Below are 22,521 nucleotides of genomic sequence, written 5' to 3' on the forward strand. Positions count from 1 at the left end.
AAAAAGTGTTTTTAAATCGCCTTACACATTTATCCATCGATATTTAACCAAAGCCAAGTCATTGACTTTGACAATGAGAGCTTTATTCCTCCTGTTGCAGGAATTGTATGCCTTTCCAGTGAGCAGTCACTCCTCTCAGGAAAGTAAGGAGGGAGCCCCTTACTCGCTCAAGGCTGACTCTGGCTAACATACAGAGCTGGCCTTGAATAGGAGATTTTCCTTTTATGTACTTTAGGCTTATGAAACTTATAGACATGGTCATCCTTAAATCTCTTTTGTGTCCTAACCCCAGATTATGCATTGAGCAGCTGAAGTAGGAACAGGTCACCTGGAAGGATGGGAGATTTTCATAGCCAAGGCGTTAGTTACCAGGACTATTCCTCTCTGAAGTGTGCCAGTGTTGTTCTTTGCAAATAGTTGTTACCCAGACCCAGCTTGCCCACCTGGCAGGATTGTTTTCCTGATAGGAGCACAGGGGACTCAATGGCAGCCTAGAGCCTATTGATGGCTGTCCCCTTGCGCTGCCTGTTAGAAGCAGGTTCTTTGGGGGATGGGGCTAATGTTTGATAAGTCCTGATGACTGAATGTTTATGTTCTTGTATCACAAATTTTGCTTATCTCTAGTGGGCCTGGTTAGCTTGCTGGTTATCTCTGAGGTATTTGGTGGTGTTGCACCCTTAGCTAAGTTCTACTTCCTGTGAGTTAATGTCTCCTAAGAAAATCTATTGGCAAATCCTTTTATAACATCAATATTATACTCTGAGTTTCTTCTACATCACCACCTGATATTTAAAAGGATAAAAAAGATACCACAAACCTCGCAAGCATTCTGGAAGCCAGGCCTGGAATGCCCACTGCACAGCCTGCTGGGTCTGTGTACATGCAGGCAGGGGATGCCCACTGCACAGTCTGCTGGATCAGTGCACATATAGGCCTGGGATTTGCACTTCACAGCCTGCTGGGTCAGTGCACATGTTGATAAGCAACAGGGAAGGGCTGAAAACGTCCACTGTCTCAGAATACTTTGTTATTGGTAGCTTGTAGCCTCCACAGCATGCCACCTCAGGCTTCATGGATCAACGTGCTGAATTGTTGCTGTTGCTGAAAGCTTACCATCCTGACCCTGAACCATGGGAGGAAAGACGAGACTGCACCTTTAAGATTAATTGGTGACACAAGCATTCGAATGATGGCCAAGATGCGTAAACCATGGAGGGCTAAAGACGTGGCTTGTGGGGGTTGGGGGTTGGCAGCGAGTACGAGGCCCTAATGTTAATCCTTAGCACCACACACAAAACAAAACAGTTTTCTTAGCAAAATCTTTTATTTGGTTTCTACCTAAAATGTAAGGTAAAAAAATTATAGGCTCCAATATTTGATGATATGGGAGCAAGAAGAAACCAAGTCAAAGAGCAATATCCATTTAAAATAAATCAAAAAGCCCAACTAGAAAGATTTCACCGTTCTCTAATTAAATGGATCCATCCCATCTCAGTTGCCAAAGATTTGGAAAGTCTCAGGCTGAAGGAGTGTGTGCTGAGTTGAGCTTCTTCAGCCAGAGCTCTCGCCTGTGAGGGAAGCACAAAACAGTTTCTGAATGTCTCAATCTACCCTTTTATTATTAATAACATTATTTTGCAGAATTGTTTTAGAAACACCGAGAAGTTACACAGATCATACGGAGTTCCTGGACACCCTGAGCCCTGTTCCCCTGTTGGTTAGCATCTGGTGTTCCTGTGGCAGATTTATCACAACTGACAGCCAGTATCAGCACGTTATTAACCAGAGGGGACTTGATTCAGAGTCCCCTCAGCTTTTCTGAGCTCACACTAAAAGTCTAGTAAAGTAGACTTCTCTTGTTGGTTTATTTGTATTTTAAACTATTCTGTGTGTATGACTATTTTCCTGGCATGCCTGTTTGTGCACATGTGTCCCTAGTGCCCATGGATGCCAGAAGAGAACATGAAATTCCCTGGAGTAACAGATGGTGTGAGTCATTAAACAGATGCTGGGAATTGAACCTGTGACCTCTCGATAGCCCAATGGATGGATTTGTTTCATGAGGAAACTGGGTCTCACATAGCCCAGGCTGGCCTCCAACTCACTCTGTAGCTGAGACTGGCCTCCAACTCCTGATCCTCCTGCCTCTACCTCCCCTCTTCCCAAGTACTGGGATTACAGGTGTGGGCCTGTTTTTATGAAGTATTGGGAATCGAACTCAGGGCTTTGTGAATCCTTGGCAAGCACTCTACCAACTCAGCTTTACCTTCAATCCCGTGTTCAATTTTTTTTTGTTTGTTTGTTTGTTTTGTTTTTTCGAGACAGGGTTTCTCTGTATAGCTCTGGCTGTCCTGGAACTCACTTTGTAGACCAGGCTGGCCTCCAACTCAGAAATCCGCCTGCCTCTGCCTCCCGAGTGCTGGGATTAAAGGCGTGCGCCACCACGCCCGGCTTCCGTGTTCAATTTTATGGTCAGTGAACAGTGCAGGCTATCGAAGTTGGTCACAGAAAGTCAGAACCATCAAAGACGTTTTACTTCAAACCAGCTCAAAGATTCAGTGAGCTAATTTCTCTGAGATTAAAAACCAAAGTTCAGTTGTCCTGACCTGTGTGTATGTGGTTGTAAGGTTTGTTCACACTGACCAGTGGAAACTCCTAAGAAACCTGTGTCTATCTGTGAACAAAAATCTCCTGGAAGGGGTTGATGTCTGCAGAAACGAGTGGTCCCGTCTGAGTTTCAGTATTGTGGAGACTGGAGTTTTGTAGGTTCAGAGGTTAATAACTTTGTCTTGGGCTAGTGTTAGCCTTCGGGAACAGCCATTCCTTGCCTCTCTCTGTGTCTGAATTACTGTCTCTGATAATAAGAGGAGCTCTTATAAGCATTAACTTAGCAGAACACTAGCTCCCCCCAATTCTCGAGCTCAGAATGTCATCAGGTAACATCTTGGGCCTGTAAGACAGCTCTCCCATCTCGTGGCCCACCTTTCTGGTGGTACCCGCCAGTACACTTTAAAGTTGACTATCATCATTTATGATTCTTTGTCCTGTAGAGCTATAAAAACCCTTTATAGCTGCTTCCGTGTTGAAACACGGCATTTGGGGCGACTTAGATCTGTGTTTCTGGGCTATGGCTACTCACAATGGCTCCAGAGTAAACTCTCTCTCACTCATTCCTTTCAGGGTGAGAGTTTTTTTTTTTTTAATGTGGACAATGTATGTATTTAACAGTGTTCCCACGTCTTTACCTCTGGCCTTTATCCTGCCCACTGGACCATAAATACTAGTATTGCTTTTCTAAAATCTGGCTCCACTCACTTAAAATCTCTAACTTCCCCATTCTCCCCCAGCATTAGAATCCATCGACGGCACACCAAGGCACAAACTCACCTTTAAAAAAAAATCTACTCTTTCATTATTTCCCTACATACACTGTATGGTCCAGTCAAATTGTCCTAAGCCCATAAAGATGGATGGCTTTTCCTTTAAAAACTGTTTTTGCTCCATAGTTTCACGGAAGTTGATTCGACGCTGCCTTCTATGTTTATTCATATGACTCACAGGTGTCCACCTCACTGTAAGTCCCTGAAGCTGGCCTGGAAACTAGGGCCGCCCTTCCCCCTTCCCTCGGTTCTGGTAGGTTCTGGTAGGTTCTGCTCAGAGCAAGCCCTTTTAACCTGACTTCATCCTCAGGGTTGCCTTGGGTTGTTCTTTCCCCTTGTGAGAGGATTCCGTTGCTTTGTGGGGCACTTTCTTTCCACAGCAGCGCCTCCCCACCCTCCGCTTTAGAGAAAGTAACAACTGAGCAGCTCTCCACCAGGTAATTGCCTCCTGACTCCACCTTCTCGGCTTCCTCTCACAGTCACTTCTGGCAAATGAACGACAAACTTCTCTAGAACCCAAGCCCCACTGCTTTTCGAGAAACTGCCGGTCCCTACAGACCCGATCTTCCTCTGGCACTCTGCCTAAAGGCATGCAGAAACCAAGTTCTATTTAGGGGTATCTTCTGAGCACAAAGCTGTAAGGCCAGGAACTGGTTTATCTTTGTTCACAGCAACACCTAGCTGATCTCTTTTTATGCAGTACTTGATACGTAAACCATCATTTGCCAAACAAATGAACAGCGTTGTACGCATCTTTCAAGAATGACTTATGGGATGCCGAAGAGAGAGCTCAGCAGTCAATAGCATTTGTTCTCGCCGGGAAACTGGGTTTTGTTCCCAGTACCATGGAGGGGCTCACAACCAAAGAGGACCTGGCACACATGTGGTAGACACGCACATGCACACACAGGCAAGATATTCACATACACGAAATAAATCTTTTTTTTTTTTTTCTTTTTTAAACGGGAGGGTTAGGGGCTTGGGAGATGGCTCAGGGTCATGAGCACTTGCTGCGCTTCCAGAGAGCAGAGTTGTCCCCGGACCCACATCAGGTGGCTCACAGGTGCCCGTAAGGCCAGCTCCGGGAAATCTAACGCCCTTTTCTGCGCTCTGTGGGTATCTGCATACATGTGTAATACACGTTACAAATATTACAGAACATGTCATTCCTGCTTTTTTTTTTTTTTTGGTTTTTCTAGACAGGGTTTCTCTGTGTAGCCCTGGCTGTCCTGGAACTCACTTTGTAGACCAGGCTGGCCTCGAACTCAGAAATCCGCCTGCCTCTGCCTCCCGAGTGCTGGGATTAAAGGCGTGCGCCACCACGCCCGGCCATTCCTGCTTTTTAACATTAGATATCTTAAATTTCTCACCTCAAAACCATCGTCATAGCAGGAAGTGTGTTTTTGCCTTCTTTTTGTATTTGTTTGTCTTTTCAGTTTTTTAAAGCTCTTCTCTCTCTCTCTCTGCATGTGTAAGAAGTCTCTGTGTATACATGCAGGAATGTTTTCACCTATACATTGAGATCTTCCCTCAGTCACTTCTCCATTTTTTAAAAGATTATATATATATATATATATATATATATATATATATATATACACACACACACACACACACATATATATCACCATTGCTGGCTTCAGACACACCAGAAGAGGGCATCAGATCCCATTACAGATGGTTGGGAGCCACCATGTGGTTGCTGGAAATTGAACTCACGACCTCTGGAAGAGCTATTGGTGCTCTTAACCGCTGAGCCATCTCTCCAGCCCTCTACTTTTTTTTTTTAGACTGGCTCCGACTAACCTGAAGCTTGTTCTTTTGTCTAGCCTTGCTAGTCAGAGGGCCCCAGAGATCCAATTGTTTCAGCCCTGTGTGTTGGGATTATAAGCTGTTGGACACCACACAAACACACACACACATACACACCACACACACATAAACGTTCACACACACTCAAACTCATACCCACATGCACACATGTGTGCACATGGGTACAAACACAGTCACACATACTCTCACAAACTCATAAACTCACACACCTGCACACTTTCACACATGCATGCATGCAGGCGTGAACACACACATTGGTTCTGGGACTCCAAACTCAGGTCCTTCTGCTTAAACAGCAAGTAATTTACACAGTGAACCACCCCCCTCCATCATTTAAGCTTTGAGACAAAACTTCTTATGTAGCCCTGAATAGACTGGAACTTATTTTGTAGACAACACTGGGTTTGAGGGCAACCCTTCTTCTGTCTCCCGGGTTTGGGGGTTACAGGATGCACCACCAAGCCCAGCTTCAACTTGTCTTGTGTACTCTGTAGCTTATATAAGTGGTCAGTTGCTTCATTCATAGACCAAAATGATTCTGGTAAGTTTATAAAATGTCACCATTATTCAATAAATGTGGCTTAAACGAAGAAAAAAATCACAACCAATTATATGACATTATTATAATGAGATGGCACCGGAGACTTAAGAAACTGTCACTTCTGAATTGTAATTCCAAACAATGACTAACTGTGGCCCAAGCCCCACACTAACTCACCATCCAGCTCCTTAGAAAGCGTTCATGGCTCTCCTCCTGTTAATGTCTCTCTTGATTTGGCACACAGAGCAAACAGGACAGAAGACTGTGACCATGTAGTCATCACAAATAGATCCCTGTGGAGACACGGAAGACACTTGAATGGAAGCCAGCACTGCTTGTGGATTTGGGGGCATTTTAAAGAGAGCCAAAAGCACCGATTCTTTGGATTCTGTTTATTACTTTTTACGGTTTATTTTTTTATTTCGTGTGTGTGTGTATGTTCGAGCGCAACTGTGCATAGAGATTGGGGTTGGGGAACCTGCAGGAGTCATTTCTCTCCCTCCACCCTGTGGATCCTGGGGATTGAACTTGGGTCGTCCGCTTTGGCCGGAAGTGCTTTTCTATCTGCTGAGCCATCTCATTTGCCCTGGATTCAGTTTAGATACCTTCAGGAAAACGTTAGCTGACTTTCTCCCATGTAACACTTGCTTCTTTATTCTAGGACTTTATAATTCTGAGAATATAAGTGTCAATCAAACTACCAAGTCCGAGAGTACAAGACGGAGACTTAGAACGTCAGATCTCACAGCCCGGACGCTATTTGGCTCAAAACAATTACACCAGGATGAAAAGCACTGGGCACGTGATGTGGCGAGCAGTTTGGGAAGAGATTTAGGGAAGTGGCAAAGAACTTGGGGTCAAAGTACTCCTCAGAACCAATTTAGAAAGTAAAAGTTTGGCAGGAAATGTAACCACACTCACTTTAAGATACTGACTGTGACACATTTATACATATAACGCTTGGACAAGGAATTAGGCAAAGGAACACAGAGGCATGGGGTGGGAACCAGGAAGGCAAGGGCACTAAAGCTGGGCTCGCGCTCTGTGGAGTTTGTGAATGTCCAAGAACATCCAAAGGAAAGGGAATAAAAATTGCTCTAGGCAAAGGAAGTCAGGGAATGACAGTCTATAAAATGAGATCATTTAAAGAACTATCTGCTCCAGGGCTGCTGTTTTCATCCATTAAAAAAGAAATCCACACTAGGAAACCGGGAAGTAAGGCAATTTGGGGTAAACACAGACGGTTAGAATTCCCATCCGCGAAGGAGAAACATCAAGCAAGAGTCGCAGAACTCACAACAGGAAGCAGCCATGGGCGGAGAGGTGGGGACGTTACACTAGATAAACCCAAGTTAGGCATCAGGGAACAGGGAAAGCAGGCAGAGAGCCAAACCTGCCCTAGGGCAGTTCTCCTGGGATGCTAGGGCAGAAGGTCCAATCCCAGAGCCTCCCAATGTGGGCCTCAGGGCTCCAGAAGACACACAGGAGAAAAGGGTGGGTAATGTCGCAGGTATTAAGCCTGGGTACACACACTCCGAGATACTAGCAAACATCCCTCCGAGACTATCAATCTACAAACCAAACAGAAATGTGTTCCTGTAAGTTACAAGGACAGAACCATAGCCGAAGAAGATACTCACAAGTTATTGTTTATTACCAACCAGGCAGTGGACTTGGTAACTAAAAGGTTCAATTTTCACTTTTTACTTCATACGTCTCTATTTTAAGTTTGTTAGTTTTTTTTAATTAGATAGATATTTATTTTGCAATTAAAAGATACTGATTAAATTTCTCAAGTGAAAAAAGAATTTCAGTGAAATTAAAATAGGTTCCTGGAAAATGCTGCATGCTTGTTTGCTTTCTGTGATGGTCAAGTTTATGTCTTACCATGTCTAGGCCATAAATGGACATAGATGTGTGGTTCAACATCATTCTAGAAGTTTGTTGAAGATGTATTTGACATAAAAATTAATGTTTAAGTCTGTAGATTTGGGATACAGTAGATCACTTTACATAACATAGATGGACCTCTCTTCCAGTTAGTGAAAGACCTTTTTATTGGGACCTGAGACTCAGTAAGTCTGGCCAGGGGGCCACAGAGATCCACCTGTCCCCACCTCCCCAGTGCTGGGATTGAACTCAGGTCCTTAGGCTTGCAGAGCAAGGATTCACCAACTGAGCTCTCTCCAGCTTTATCCTCTGGCCTGTTCCTCCTAACTCGCCTTCTTTCTGACAAGGTTATGCTATGTACCTCAGGCTGGTGTCAAACTCTCAATCTTCCTACCTCAACTTCCAAGCCCTAAAATTTCAGGTGTGTGTGTTATCACCCTCAGCTAGCTGAAGACCTTGATAGAAAAAAAAATGGATTTCTCTTGAATAGGAAAAAAGTCTGCTTGTAAACTGCCCGTGGACTTGAATGTCAATTCATCCACGAATATCTATCCAGCTCGACAGCCTACTCCCCAATGATTTATGGGTTTCCATCATGGCTTTAAAATCACAAATGGGTCTCTCTCTTTCTCTCTCTCTGTTTTTCTTTTTTTTATTAATTAATTAAATATATTTGAACTCTATCTGCATGTACACCTGTAGGTCAGAAGAGGGCATCAGATCTCATTACAGATGATTGTGAGCCACCATGTGGTTTCTGGGAATTGAACTCAGGACCTCTGGAAGAGCAACCTTAACCCTTAAGTGCTGAGCCATCTCTCCAGCCCCAGACATTCATTTTTCTTTATCTCTGTATCTCTTTCTATAGTCACACACAGAGGGAAGCAAATGTATGTATGTGTGTATATAGTCATATATATATGAATATGAATGTGTATATGTAGGAATATGTGTATGTATACACACACACACACACACACACTCATCTATGCACCCTGTAATTCTGATGAAAAGGCTACCCCATTTCATAGAGTGTTATAATGTTAAGCGCATGCACAGACAGTTTGGATTGGATACTCCCCACTCTGTTATTAGGGCACATCTTTGGGTCAAAGACTCTGCCTCTTACACACTTTGAAGTCTTCATTGGTAAACCATGGCAGACTTTCCCCCACAAGACACAAGCATTGGTGGCGGGCTTAGTTACCTAATGCGCACACATTGCAAATACGAGTTACTTCCTTAACAGAAAGTTGAGGAACAGAAAGGAAGGATTCATTACTGCTGTGTCCACTGAATTTAGGGTTGTAGCTCCTTACAAAATTCTGGCCAATCAAACTCAGAGCTTGGATACTGTCAAATGGCAGCCACTCGGGCAACAGCTTTGGTAAATACAGTTGCCAGCTAGAATGATACCAAAGGTAAGAGACTCACAGGAATGCCGTATCGGGTTCGGTAGAGAGTCCTCATGGCCACCGTTGTTCCACACAGACAACACTCATTCATGTCAGCTGCCACTTGACATCCAAGACAAGTGAAGCAAAAGGTCCCACAGAGGCCTGGAAACATGAAAGCAGGGGTACACGTTACTTTAGTCTGTCCCCATTGGCTACACCAAGATGAGGCCTTTCTCCTCTCTGCTGCAAGTCTGGCTTCGTTGTTTGGGTGGGGCTTCATTATGACCCCACCCCATCATTTCAAGAGGGACCTTACATGAAAAGACCTAGGCCCTTTTCCAGTAGTATAAATTACTGCAATCTATTCATAAAACCCTTGGTACTAACAATGCCCCCAACCACAACCCAGTTGCAGGATACAATAGGAAAGATTAGGAGATAAGAAAGATAAGAGAACCAGCCTAGGATGCCCCGGGTCACTTCAGAGTGGCGCCTGCAAGGCTCTAACTAGGCAATACTGCTTGAGCTGAATGGTGGCGCATGCTTAGAAATGTTTTGAACGACTAAAGGGAATAAAGCCTCTTTGAGGTAATTTGTCTCATCCATTCACTGTGACCAAGGTGCTGGGTGGAAGAGGGGTGTGTGAGTGTGAGTGAGTGTGTGTGTGTGTGTGTGTGTGTGTGTGTGTGTGTGTGTTGATTATAAACTAGGAGTATTTATGTATGCATCAAGGCCAGGAAGAGACACCAAGTATTTTGTAAGAGATTAATTTGCTCAGATCTGCATTAAGAAAATCTGTCATAGGGGCTGGAGAGATGGCTCAGCGGTTAAGAGCACTGACTGCTCTTCCAAAGGTCCTGAGTTCAAATTCCAGCAACCACATGGTGGCTCACAGCCATTTGTAATGGCGGTCTGGTGCCCTCTTCTGGTGTGTTTGAAGACAGCTACAGCCTACTCATACATTAAATAAATAAATAAATCTTAAGAAAGAAAGAAAGGCCGGGTGTGGTGGTGCACGCCTTTAATCCCAGGACCTGGGAGGCAGAGGTAAGTGGATTTCTGAGTTCGAGGCCAGCCTGGTCTACANAGTGAGTTCCAGGACAGCCAGGGCTACACAGAGAAACCCTGTCTCGAAAAACCAAAAAAAAAAAAAAAAAAAGAAAGAAAGAAAATCTGCCATAAACCAAGTGGTGATGTGTGCCTTTAATACCAGTACCTGGGAAGCAGAGCCAGGTGGTACTGAATTTGAGGCCAGCCTGTACTGAATTTGAGGCTAACCTGGTCTACAGAAAGAGTTCTAGGACAGCCTGGGCTATACAGAAAAACCTGCCTCCAACCAACCAACAAACAAATAAATGACAGAGAGAGAGAGAGACAGAGACAGAGACACAGAGAGAGAGAGACAGAGAGAAAATGAAGGAAGGAAGGACGGAAGGAAATTTGCCCCCAAACAATGAAGGCTGCATTAGAACTCATCCCGCCACCCCACATGAACTTTTAAACATTACATTTTATTTAGTGTGTGCAGACACATGACAGGGTCAGAGGATAATTTTCAGGGGTTGGTCCTCTCCTTCCACCATGTGGGTCCTGGGGAACAGAACAGTCACTTTCCCCACTGAGCCATTTTGGCGGCCCTACAGTAAAACTCACATATCCAAGTACGTGTACATTCAGATAATCAAGTAGCAACTTGGGGCTGGAGGAGTAAAAGTTAGTCTTTAGCGGCTTTGATGTCACAATCATGCCGTGGCACGCCTTAGTCAATGAGCCCCCATTACCTAGTGAAGCATTGGAAAGCTGTGGGCAAACTCGACTGGAATTCTATGCCTCTGCTTTCTATGTAGTTATTGGCTTCCTTTGGTTCCAAGTTCCATCCCACTTAAAGTTTGTGTACTCCCTTCCTGACCATTCTGAGGAGTGTGGGCTTCAAAGCAAAGCTCTCCTTCCTGAATTGCTGAGGACAATTGCTGATTCCCTTTGCCACCCACCTCGATGTCTTCCACGTTCACTCAGAGAGATCTTGCTGCAGACAGGGCAACTTTGGTTTTTTGGATAGTTTGCTTATTTGTTTGTTTTTTGAGACAGGGTTTCTCTGTATAGCCCCGGCTGTCCTGGAACTCACTCTGTAGACCAGGCTGGCCTCGAACTCAGAAATCTGCCTGAGAGCTGGGATTAAAGGCATCTGCCACCACATCCGGCAAGGGTAACTTAACTGTAGAGATTCAGTGCTGAGACTCTCTGAAAGTGTCCTGTGATTGACTATAAAACAAGATTTACTGTATATGCAACCAAGAAGAGATCTAATTGTCATTGTGTTTTTATTTTATTTTTTAAAATCAGGTTTAGGGGACTGGAGAGATGGCTTAGTGATTAAGAGCACTGGCTGCTCTAATCTTCTAGAGGACCTGGGTTCAATTCCCAGCACCCACATAGCAGCTCACACTGTCTGTAACCCCAGTTTCGGGGATTCAGCACCCTCATACAGGCATATATGCAGGCAAAACACCAATGCACACAAAATAAAAATAAATACATTTTTGAAAAGTCAGGTTTAGCTAGATGGTGGTGATATATGCCTTTAATTCCCAGCAGAAGCAGGTGGATCTCTGAATTCCAGGCCAACCCAATCTACAGAGAGAGTTTCAGGATTGCCAAAGCTAAAACAAAGAAACCTTATTTCAAAAAGAAATCAAGCAAACCAACAGCCCCTCAGATTTAAGTAAAAATGTGTCATAAATAATCTGTTTATAATTACGAGGCCAGGCCCATTCAGTTTTAGGATCATTTAAGGCTTTCAATGCTACCTTAACTCAAGGATCTATTTTTAGGGGTAAGTTGATTTTCTTTTTTTCTTTTTTCTTTGGTGGTGGTGGCTGGAGAAGAACTGGGTATAATGAGTAGACTGTCTTTGACGTTTCCTGTAACATTCCCGGATTCTCAGGAGCCTGTAATGAGTTAGTAACTTAGCAACTTTCCACACAGTAAGGGAGCAGTAGGGTGGGTATATCAATTATAGGGACACCTTCCCCGTACTCACAGACTCCGCAGTCGCTGAAGCAATCACATAGGCTGGTCTGCCAGTTGGAATTTTGGGGAGCACGAACGAATCCAGGTTGAGTCACGATGACTGTTGGTGCCTGAGCCATCTTCGATGTGAGGTCTCAAAAGACCAAGTCTGAAAAAGACAATGTTGGCGTTTCAGCCTGAAGCTGCTCTGGGAAGGCACTGTGTCTCGCCCTTTAGCTAGCCCTATCTGCTGTGCTCCACTGGCTAGGGACAGGACTTGGTTGGAGAAATCAGCTTGTTGATCTCTAAAGAGCATTTCAGTCTCCACCTCCGAGAGGAGAGAGGCCTCAGGGGAAAGGAATTCACTGAACTGGTAAGGTGAACAGGTGTCTCTCATGGGTGAAAGAAACCAAAGGGGGGAGGGCGGTGATCTTGATCGCGTGCTATTTCATACAGGTCCCTGATGTTCAGAGGATGGGAAACAAACCATTGGCCTGGGACAGGGTAGGGTTGGAGAACCGTGGAAAACAACCTCTTCTTGAACGGAACAGCCTAAGCTTAGTGCAAGCCCACTCTCTTCCCGCTCTTGCTCAGCTGCCTCGGTATTTTCGCTCAACTCTCCTGAATCTAAGCGGCTCCATCGCTTCACGTTCACTGGAACCTGAACCTTCTCTCCATGCAGCTTAGCCCATGACTCGTGGCAGGGGCTGGCAAGTCCTTCCAGTCACCCCAACTGCTTTCCTAGTGTTGTGTTTTTGTTGTGGAGGATGCTGACTAGTTTTCCCAAGTCAGCATCTCACCACGTAGCCCAGGCTAGCTTCAAGCTCATTCCCCCCCCCCCCGCGCCCTGCCCCCTTGCTTTAAGCCTTCCATATGCTGGCATTATAGGTGTGTGTCACAATTCCCAGCTGAGCAAAGCCTTTATGAAGTATGTCTTGTTAGAATATCTCTTCATTACGAGGGAGTGCTGAGGTTCAGGGGTGTGACATAGATTTGGAATGACAGTGCCTTTCCTCCTCAGTCCCTTGATACAGGGCCCGACCAGCAAGCCCCAGCCATCCCTTTTGTCTCTTCCCTATCTATAGTGCTGGGGAGACATGTGTGCAGACCTGGCTTTTTACTTGGGTGCTGGGGGTCAAACTCAGCACCTAAGCTTGAGCATCAGACACACTCACCTGCTTAGCTCCACCCTCCCTCCACCCCCCACCCTCCCAACCCCGCCTCAGCCTCCTTCCTCTTCTCCCACTGTCTTTAGCATCAAGTCCAGTGTTAAGATTCATAGTAGGTGCTTTAGCTTCTTTGCTGAATGACGCACTAAGGGGGCTGGGTCATTTAGAGACTTGGTACTTATTTTTAAAGGCACAAAAGGGCTGGGAGTGGTGGCGAACACCTTTAGTTCCAGTCCGGGAGGGGAGACAGGGGCAGGCAGATCGATCTCTGTAAGTTCGAGGCTAGCCTGGTCTGCACAGTGAGTTCCATGACTGCCTGAGACCATCTCCTAAATAGAATTCTTTTAAAGATGGACGACTAGGCTCTGTTGTTTCATATCAATTAGGCATTTTCTTCAGTCGCCTTTGCTCTGTTCTCTATCTCATTGCTTGCAATGTCTGCTAGGTCAATAGTTTTCTTGAATGAGGAAAAAGAGAGCGCTGTATGACGCCAAGAACAACCTTAAATGAAGGGTATGCTAACATGTTTCTCCACATGACTAGGAGTGTTCAAAGATGCTTGAAACATGACTAAATCTGCACGCACTTCAATATAGTTAATTATAAATCAATCCAACCCCCAGAATCCAGCACACAATGTTTGCCTGCTACAGAGGAAGATAAAATTGGTTTAGTTCTAAAAAGAGGCAGGCTGGGCTCACCTCTAATGCAAGCGCTTGGGATAGCACAAGCAGACATGCCTGTGAGTTCCAGGCCGGCCAAGGCTACAAAATGAGACTCTGTCTAGAAGAAAGGGGTGGGAGTGGGGCGGGGGGATGGGAGGGAGACAAAGAGGCAGGCCTTACAAAGTTCTTTTCAATGTTTGTATCGGTTGCCCATCATCATTATATTCAGTAAATATCTCTACGGGTTCTCTTCCTGCTACCGAGTGTAGTATGCAAATACTGCGAAGTTTTAGAAGATTTAGTAAACAAAGCAAATATATAAGGAGAAAGTGTGTGAGATTTGACATTGAGAATGTTTAAAACAACAAGCAAACCAAAACCATCCAGGCTGAAGAGATGGCTCAGTGGTTAAGGGCACTGGCTGTTCTTCAAGAGGTTCAATTCCCAGCAACCACATGGTGACTGACAACCGTCTATAAAGAGATCTGGTGCCCTCTTCTGGCCTGCAGGAGTACATGCAAATAGAGCACTCATACACATAAATAAATACGTTTTATAGAACAAACAAATGAAAAAAAATTAAAGAGCAAAGCAAGTCTCGAGGTTAGGAAAATGCTGAAAAGACAGGGTCAACTGTTTACAAAAGAAATGAAGAAAAAAAAACCCAAACCTTAAATATATAAAAAGATGCTCAAATTTTCCCACCGTTAAAGAAGAGTTACTGCTGGGCAAAACTGAGAGCTCAGGTGTTGGTAGTGAGCCATGGCCAGCACCAGCAAGGCTCCAAGGCTGATACTTAGCGCTAAACCCTGGTCAGAGCTCTCAGGAGAGCAGCTGTACAGACTTGCTAGGGGCGAGAGCCTCTGGTGAGAACCGCTTGCGGATTCCACAAGCATTCTGCAGGGTAATGGTCATGACAGGGTTAACTTGGAAAGTGCAAGCAGTGAGGTCCCCATGAGGCTTCTAAACACACTGGAGGACCCAAGGATGAGTGGGGAGCCAAAGCAGGACGATCACTGAGGCCCAGCTCTAGATCCACCTGAGCAATGTAGTAGGATTTTGTCTAAATAAAACAAACTAAAACATCTAGGTAGGTGCCAGGACTCAGAGAGCCACGAGGCAAGCAAGTTTATGAGCACACATAGATACACAGGTAGATATGGTAGAAGTATGTGAAGATAAATTCTGATTACGTCCAAAAGGAAGGTACACCTAGTACCCAATCTTGATTGCTAAATGCCATTGTTCAATAAAAAGAGCCCACTGAGTTCAGGACTGGGAGGGAAGGTCTAAGATAAGCCTGGGACATATGGTTTCAAGAGTAGAGTGTCCCCCCCCCCAGCTCAGCCCACTCCAGCCATATTTATTTCATCTATGTGGGTACACTGTCACTATCTTGAGACACAGTAGAAGACGACATCAGATGCCCATTACAGATGGTTGTTGAGCCACCATGTGGTTGCTAGGAATTGAACTTGGGACCTCTGGAAGAGCAGTCAATTCTCTTAACCACTGAGCCATCTCTCCAGCCCAAGAGTAGAGTTTATTAACTGAGACACTGCTTAGTGGGGCTGGGGGACACTTCCGAGGGAGTTTGATGGCCAAATTTAGGACAATTTGAGCAAAAAAGGTAATGTTATTATTAGATTACAACTCATAGAATAAACCATCTGTAACTCTCTATTATCTGTATCTTATCTATGTGATACTAGTATAGATAAATAACAGAACTTTAAATGGGAGAGAAAGGATGGCACTTTCTTTGTTCCAATAAGTATAGAAGGAATAACAGAAAGATAAGACCGACATTTGGCATACACCATAGTGAGTACTGTAGGCAAGACTGATGGGTGGAGTCTCTTGATATTATTGTGGGTATTTTTCATTTTTTATTTACGGTTCCTGGTTTATTATTCCCGCTCCAAAACAAGCCATAGAGACTGTGATTTCACTTCCTCAAAATCAAAGAAACTAACCTTTCCCATCTTCCTGTCTTAGAGTGGACCATCAGGACAGTTTCCCACCTCCTCTGTCAGCCAATCACACACAGCCACTGGAGGATCTGGACCATGAGGGAGCCATGGTAAAGGATGTGGCCAGGTGGGCTTGATGCTTGCCCACCTGGTCTATGACACATGGTGACCACTCAGCAGCATCCTCACCACCCTGAGAACAGAGTTTGTAGAGGGCTGGGAATGCAGGTGGTAGAGTGCTTGTCTAGCAAGAAGTGCTGGGTTTCAGGCCAGCATTGTATAACTAGACATAGTGATCTATGCCAGTAATTCCAACAGGAGGATCAGAAGTTCAGAGCCATTCATAGGTAGTGAATTTGAGGACATCTTGGTCTACAAGAGACTATTTTACAACAACAACAGCAAAAAGTCTACTTGAGTCTGGAATAGTAGGTAGTATACACATGATCCAGGCTGAAGCAGGAGCCTTGTGATTTTGAAGCCAGTCTGTGCCATAGGAAGACTATATAGACCCAAAGCAAACACAACTAAGTAACTAGAATACAAAAGCCCAACAATGACAAACCATCTACCGGTAGTTAAATTAGTATATTTATTCCTTGCTCACAGTGGGAAATCATGGCCAGCAGGTCAGGAAGAGAGTGGATGGAAAAACTCCTTAGAGAGTGTAAGCTGTGACAGAATAGTTTGGAAGAGGAACCAGGAAGTAGAGATGCTACCAGAAGGAGAAGGTCATCTCATGGTGACATTCTCATTTGCTAAGGAGGGCTCACTGGAGCAGCAGTTGTCCTGAACTTAAGTGAACTTCCTCCTCTTCCTTCCAGTAACTGTGGAGATCACAGGGCTAGCCTGCACTAGCTTTGCTGTTAACAACAGCTCCAACTGAAGCCACCCAGCAGGTTCAAGCTGGGGAAAGACTACAGTTTACTATATTGCCCTGGGACTTTTGCCTTTGCAGTATTTTCTCTAAAAGTTCTCTCTCTCTCTCTCTCTCTCTCTCTCTCTCTCTCTCTCTGTGTGTCTGTGTTTGTGTGTGTGTGTGAATTAGTTTAATTAGGGTTACTCACAGGAAGCTGGGTAACTAGCCAGTGACCACACCAGAGAAGAAAAATGTCTCTCTGTCTGTCTCCCAGCAACCTCAGTGAGCCTAATGATTAACTACAAAGTTAGCTATTCCAGGAAAGGCATATAACGCGATAAGCTAAACTTCCTTTGGCTTTTTGGAACCCAGAAGGTCCGATAACCTATGAATAACAGCATATGGTTGGTCAGAAAAGCAGTCCATCTGAAATTGATGACTGCCATGGACATGGTGCCCAGAGGCTCCTCCCTGCCATTTCCCCGTAAGCCTTGCCCCTGCAGCCTCTAAGCAATATAGCTTTTTTTTTCTTTTCTTTTCTGTTTTTGAAGGAGGCTCCCACATAGCGTAGTAAACTCCCCTCAAACTGTTGGTGGCCAAGGATAATCTTGAACTCTGTGTCCTCTCGCTCCACCCAGGGTTGGAGTTTGAATCCAGGGTCTCCAGCACTGCTAGGCTACGTCAACTGAGCGCCTCAACACCCGCCCCCCTCCCCCAAAGACTGGAGTGCCCATCTTCCAACTTTTCCAAGTGTCTTACAGGAAGCCACACCTGCTCCCTAAATTTATTTCATCAGTTTCAGGAAAAGAAAGGGAAAAACATTGCCATCATTCATTTTCTTTGCCGACCCTTTTCACAATTAACAAGAGCTGGTGTCTGATGCAAAACTTAGAAAATGTAGCAGGCACCTCTTCCCCCAGGGAGGTGCTTGAGTCTCGAGCCGCTGGGGGGGGGGCAGACTCGAACCCACCCCCCACCCCACCCCCTAACCAGGGGTGAGCCAAGCGTCCTTCAGAACTCAGATCAGCCTAGTGTCCCCCCAGAGCTTCCCTCCGTCCCAACTCTAGCGCTATAATGTCAGAAGTCGTATTCTGAGAGATGATGCACCACAGTGCCTTGGAAAGCGAAGCATTTTAGAAAACGGAAAAGCATGTGTATTCATTTTTACTTTGCATGGCCTTTGCATAGTCGAAGGTCAGATAGACTACCAGAGTGATAAATACTGGGCGGGTACCTCAGGGCCAGCTGCTGATAATTTGTTTTTCACATTTATCTTTCTGATTTATTATTTTTACGATAGCGTTGAGGAAATTGTTAGGGCTGGGAGGCAGATCTGTGGTGGAGAACTTGCTTAGCACGTGAGAGGCCCTGGGCTGGAGCCCCACCTTAGCAACAGCAACAACAACAACAAAAAATTAGAGTTTTATTTCTTTTATAATAAAATCTTGAGGTAACTGAGTTTTCCCTTTCGGGGGGGTGGGGTGGGGGGGAATCAAGTCGGAGACTAGCATCTTTAAGGGAATTGAACCAGCATCTATTGCTCTAGTTTTATTCCTGGGCTCTAGTCAGTACCAGTACATTGATGGCATTTGATAAACACCAGCCAAGTGACGGAAGAGACACCCTTCCTTTTGTCCTCTTCAAAGGAAAGTTATAATCCTTTAACTCATTTGTACATTGCGATTTAAATAGAACAGTGGGCATCTGAAGAGCCCTGAGGGAAAATCCCTGGCTTGTGATTATGTCCTGGAAACCCTGGCTCAGCATATCCCAGATGGCTGTGCATTTACGTGGGGCTATATGGACTCTACAACCACATGAGACCTGAACACAGTCATCTGTATCTGTGGCAAAGACTTGTACCCAGAACTTTCACCTTCTCATTGATAGAAAATTGACAAGGTGGTGATGGCTGAAATTCTAGCACTTTGGAGGTGGAGGTGGGAGAAAAAAATTATAACAAAACTCATATCTTTTTCATTTGTTTAACCCAGGAGAAATTTGAAAACATATATAATATGCCCTACACATAGGGAAACCTTTGGATTTTTTTCCTTTCTATTTCTAATACAGACAAAAATCAAATTACAAATAAAATAATAAATTAAAAGGTTGCATGTTTCTTTCAGAATAGATTTCTCTCTCTCTTTCTCCCCTTCTCTCTCCCTCTCTCCCTCTCTCCCTCCCCCCACACCCCCAGCCCCCAGTACTAGGGGTTGAATCTAAGGCATGCTGTGCTTTAGGCAAGTGCTCTACTCCACGCTCAGCTAACTTCCTCTTTTGAAGGTGGAAAACTGTGGTGTGGGCAACCAGGGTCCCAACGGTGTTTCCGGAACCTGAAGCCAAGCACACGTGGGTGTGGGGTGGTGTGGGGGATGGGGCCAGGAGGTTTTGAATACCAAGAGAAGCTCCTGGCCATGAAGGTTGCCTACAGCTGTGGGGGAAGGATGCTCTGCCCAGCAGTCCTAGAGGGAACCAGCGCTCCAGGACTGCCGTTTGCACCTCCAGCTTCCTCTGAAGAGGGTCTTAGACTGTCTAGCCCGCGCGGTTTCTCATAGAAGAAACACCTCCTCCACAGTTGAAGAGCCAACAGGCACAGGGGAGTCCATGCTGAGCATGCGCGCGCCCACGGCCCTTGCCCTGTCCCTGATCCTCGGTATGATGCCACCAAAACCAACCAACAGAAGAACTAACAACAAAACACCAGAAGTCCGCAAAAACTCACTCCGTGCACTCTTAGGGCAGCCCCGTGATGCGGTCACAATCCCTCGTCTGTTGGAAATTATAACAAAACGTAAAATGCAATGCAAACTAACCCTAAACCCGTTTTTTTTTTTTTTTCAATGCTTCCACCAAAAGTTTAACCTTAGTCATCTCAAATTAAAAGTCACAAGAAGACTGGGTGTGGTGTGGTGGCGCATGCCTTTAATCCCAGCACTGGGGAGGCAGAGGCAGGCGGATTTCTGAGTTCGAGGCCTTTCTGGTCTACGGAGTGAGTTCCAGGACAGCCAGGGCTACACAGAGAAACCCTGTCTCGAAAAAACCAAAAAAAAAAAAAAAAAAAAAAAAAAAAAAAACAAAAAAAAGTCACCAGGAAGTGAAGGGATTTAAAAAAAAAAAAAAAAAAAAAAAGAGGAACCCCAAACTGCCCGGCATCTGCCTAAGGTTGTGCTGTGTTTCTAGGAGTGTTCTGTGACTTTATGTTTGGGCCGGTTCCGCAGTCCTCAGAGTTTATCTTATGTGAAGACTGGTACTGAATTTGGGGTCTGAGATTCAGGCTTAAACTGAAGGCGGGGATCTGCTCAGGTAAGCATCACGTGGCTTCAGCCGCATCCCGTGAGGTGGTCTGACAAGTTGCAGAACTCCGTGGGATCCTTTCCTGCAGGACAAGTCCCTCCTCTGACCGGAGGCTTTTCCTTCTCCTGAGCAGCAATGAGACTCCTGAGACAGTCCCATTTCTTTAGGGTCTGTTGTTATAAGAGTTGAAGAGTAAGACTACGAGATATCAGTATCTCTTTAGACTATCTTCATTTTTGCCCAGGCCCGTCTCAAAAGCATTTTGGAAAGCTTGTCGGCAAAGCAGATTCCTGATCACTATTCTGGAAAGCTGTAATTAGCCTAGGGTCTGGGAGATTATAATCGTCAGTTTTCTGCGCTGCAGCCACTGTGTGCTGCACAAAGGAATGTGGCTGCTTTGGTGACTAGTGCTCCTTTCCCCAGGCTGACAGAGCCCCTGCCTGAGCCTCCCACGTCCGTCCGCAGAGCACGTGCAAACTCAGCTCATGGTTCTTATCTGCTGGTGATGCAGGACGGACCCCTTGATGGTGGAGACGCCTACCCAGTGACTTGCAGACCTTGCAACCTCTGGCTCTTTGCTTTGTCTGTTACAAATAACTCCAAGTCCATTAGAAAACACGAATTGACCCGGCTGTGTGCATAAAAAGTCTTGCGATAGAGTTGTTTTGGGCCAAGGAGAAGTCTGTAGTTTCCTGACGGTGGGGGCAACCCTACTCAGAGCTCTGCCGCATGCATCCTTGAATGCGTAATAGGAAAGTAATAGAAACTGGTGAGGACCACTCAAAAAAAAAAAAAGAAAAAAAAATAGAGGCGACGAGGAGACAGAAACAGGACTCTAAGCCGACCGGCTTAGAAAGGCAACATGATAAATACCTTCCTTCCCAGATTCCTTGGCAAGGACTGGCCCCTGCCAGGAAATCTTGTAGGATTTGGCTCACAGTTGAATATCTTAATTTTATCTATTAGTCTTAGACTCATTCTTGTGCCTATATTTCTGCCTCAGAACGCACCACTCTCTAGAAGGAGACTGACTACACCAGCTTAATATAATTATGTTACATGGCACTAGTTATATTAATATATCTTGTTAATATCGATAAAGCCAGGTTCTAAGCAACCTGTGCCTGAAGTCCTTCTATTATACACTGATATGAAGATTCAGTGTTCTTCAGTCTCGTGAGCTGCCCAATGTGAGATGTGAGTGTTTCTCTAGGAGCATTAGTGAGTACTCATTAAACCCCTAGAGCCTTTGGAGTTTTGCTTTCATAGTGAGAATTCCTAAGGATTCCCAAACTTTACAAACTAATAAATCTACAGAAATCCCACTGACTAAACCTATAAAAATCTCCAGGTCGTTTAAACAAATAAATATATATATATATATTATGCACAAAGAAACTAGATCACTTAGAGAGTGAGAAAGAGTGAGAGAGAGAGAGAGAGGACCTAGTTAGGAAATCCAGCACACAACATGCAGTGGCATGAGAGTGGTGCCCCAGAGCCCAGAGGATCCCAACTGAGATGCTCAAAGCATGACGTTTAGCAAGCCTGACCCCTAATTGCTGAGTTTCACTAAAAATTACTAAAGTTAAAGCAATTAGTGAAGAAAACAATGATCTTTCAGCATAATCTCAAACGACGTTAGGAATAAGGTACAACTTTTAAAGGAAAGATCCCCTAGATTTAAAGAATTTCTAACAAATACTTACAGTCCAAAAGGTTTGGGCAGAACCGGTCCTGTGGTCTGGGGTTGAGTCTTACTACAAATAGAGAGACTCCGAGGAAGGGAGGAGGTATCAACTCCGTGGAGGGTGGGGTAGGGGTGGGCTGGAGTACAAAGAGCAATGTCCTGTGCTCTGATTGGCTGTGGTAATCCAGGCACCAAAAGCCATCTCTTACCAAATAGGGTTTTTCCTCCTTACAATTCCTAGGGCTAACCTCTAATGCCTCAGTGGAAAGGAGAGGGTGTGGTTCTGCTGATTAGCTACCTGCCTGACAAAGCTCTCTGAGTCTCACACCTTATTTTCCTCTTTTAACGTAAGAAACCAGAAGGCACTTGGGGACCTGGAGTTACAGGCTCGCTCAGACTGTCCTTGAGTGTGTCTCTCTAGAGTTCTGGCTATTCCACAGCTCAGTTTGTAGGATGGTCTCAAACTCTCAGAGACCCATCTGCCTCTGCCTCCTGCGGCTGGGATTAAAGACATGCACCACCATGCCGGGCTTCTGATCAGATCATTCTCCTCCGTCTTTTCTTCTCCCCCTTTCTTTTCCTCCCTGAGGCGTTAGGGACTGAACCCAGGGCCAGTGCATTTTAGGTGAGAGCTCTATTATTGACCTACCTCTGTCCCCCCAATATTGCTATATTGCTTTGGTTTTTGTAACAGACTGGACACTGTATGTTAGTTATGTTATGTTATGATTTATGTTAGGCGTGATTTTTGTTATTTTATTTTTTATCTGTCGTAGTCGTCATCATCATCATCACCATCACCATCACCACCATCATCA

General features: G+C 45.0%; 1 protein-coding gene across 1 annotated transcript; it reads right to left on the reverse strand.

Annotated features, from left to right (window-relative positions):
- Positions 1-1,305: 1,305 nt before the first annotated feature.
- On the reverse strand, positions 1,306-21,806 carry Plac8 (placenta associated 8). The gene is made up of 5 exons (XM_021163565.2): positions 21,723-21,806; positions 12,082-12,219; positions 9,079-9,203; positions 5,932-6,047; positions 1,306-1,568 (listed from the first exon to the last, which is right to left on the reverse strand). The coding sequence occupies exons 2-4, from the start codon at positions 12,188-12,190 to the stop codon at positions 5,943-5,945; spliced, it is 339 nt and encodes a 112-aa protein (XP_021019224.1). The 5' UTR covers positions 12,191-12,219; positions 21,723-21,806; the 3' UTR covers positions 1,306-1,568; positions 5,932-5,942.
- Positions 21,807-22,521: the final 715 nt, after the last annotated feature.

Source organism: Mus caroli, chromosome 5, assembly GCF_900094665.2.
Source record: "Mus caroli chromosome 5, CAROLI_EIJ_v1.1, whole genome shotgun sequence".
In the NCBI taxonomy this organism is placed as follows: domain Eukaryota; kingdom Metazoa; phylum Chordata; class Mammalia; order Rodentia; family Muridae; genus Mus; species Mus caroli.